The 1,560-nt window shown below is 36.2% G+C and overlaps 1 protein-coding gene across 3 annotated transcripts in view; it reads left to right on the top strand.

Moving 5' to 3' along the window:
- LOC106469377 (BTB/POZ domain-containing protein 10-like) overlaps positions 1 to 1,560 on the top strand; it is a 46,485-nt gene that overhangs the window by 6,583 nt on the left and 38,342 nt on the right. For all 3 annotated transcript variants that reach the window (XM_022397880.1, XM_013929869.2, XM_022397882.1), the window contains exon 2: positions 420 to 677. In XM_022397880.1, coding sequence (XP_022253588.1) covers positions 420 to 677 — 258 coding nt within the window. The remainder of the gene's footprint in view (positions 1 to 419; positions 678 to 1,560) is intronic.

Here is a 1,560-nt window from a genome sequence, read left to right as displayed (position 1 = left end):
ATCCGGGTTTCGATACCCGTGGTGGGCAGAGCACAGATACCCCATTGTGTAGCTTTGTGCATAACTTCAAACAAAAAACAAATCAGTTAACCCTTAACAGTCGGCTAACTGATTGTTTGCGGCCCCCGTAGCTCAGCGATCTGATGGCTTATCAGGTTTCGATACCTGAAGTTGATTTTATTGTCCAATATACAAGCAATTTGAGAGACATTGAACTATTAGAAATTGTCCGATATAATGAATTGATAAAACAAATTAGGGTGGGGAATTTGGAAGAAAATTTAATGAGTTAACGGTGATAAACACAAAGGTCGATCTCAGAGTTTGAATTAGCACAATATTAAAATGCGTATTTGTACTTCTTCATAAAAAATATATACATTGCGAGATGTAAGGATGACGTGTAATTTTCTCTTCAGGTCTCGCAGCTACCATCCTCAGCAGCACTCGGGTCCAGCCAGAAACCACATGCCAGATGATGGAAGTATAGGTGGCGTTGGTTGTAACTCGGACAACAGCCTTATCGGAAGTAGTAATGGAAGCGACAGCAATGTTCCAGCAGCCAATCAACTCATTCCTGTTAGTAGTGAGGAGAGAATTACATTAGTTGTTGACAACACTAGGTTTATTGTAGATCCGGCTCTTTTTGCAGCTCAACCCGATACAATGCTTGGGAGGTATGTATTATTCCTAGAATTGTAAGTCTAGGTATGCAATTATCTTGCTAATTTGTATAAAATATCCACTACGATGTATTTTTATTAGTGTTATTGTAGGATAACTACAAAGCTTCAATTTTGCGGACCAGCTCCTCGCGGCCCTTCTCGAAAGCTTCTAAATCAGGGCATATTTCTTGTTTACCAGTTACGATTGTGCTTGGATTACGTTCCAGTTACGATTTTTCTTGAAACTATATTTAGTCTTAACAAACTTGTCAGTGAAACAACATAGAAGATTAAGCATAGAAATTTTCACAATTTTCAACTTCGAACATGGCGTCAATTAATAGATTTCACTAAACTTTCAGCAATTACCTTTGACACTTGGTCAATAGGAGTAATATTCATATGACATTTAACTTACCAGGTGAAAACACACACACACACAATCAGAGGGATACTTCTCATGTCAAGTTTCCACGGTACGAACAGCAATCAGAGAAAGTACAAAACATAATACCAATAAGCGACATCAGTTAAAAGATCAACCGTCACAAAAGGTGTCAAATCCTCGTGTGACCGATGAAATTTAGCCTAAAAAAACTCGAATATCTGACCTAGACTATTTTATAGACACATATTTTATAAACGGGATAATGTATTTTATGTATATTTATAACTAATTTTACAAATAATAAGTTTCAGTAATCAAATGTTGAAATATTATATTTGTTTAAAACAATAAAGATTAACGGATAAGCATTGTCGTTAATTACTATATATATGTGTGTATATATATATATATATATGTGTGTGTGTGTGTGTGTGTGTGTGTGTGTAGTATGTATGTATGTGTGTCTGCTAGTACGGACCAAGGCGATGTACGGTACAGCAGAGTATT

The sequence above is a fragment of the Limulus polyphemus genome, unplaced genomic scaffold (genome assembly GCF_000517525.1).
Source record: "Limulus polyphemus unplaced genomic scaffold, Limulus_polyphemus-2.1.2 Scaffold3454, whole genome shotgun sequence".
Taxonomy (NCBI): domain Eukaryota; kingdom Metazoa; phylum Arthropoda; class Merostomata; order Xiphosura; family Limulidae; genus Limulus; species Limulus polyphemus.
This window is presented reverse-complemented; position numbering and strand designations above follow the sequence as displayed.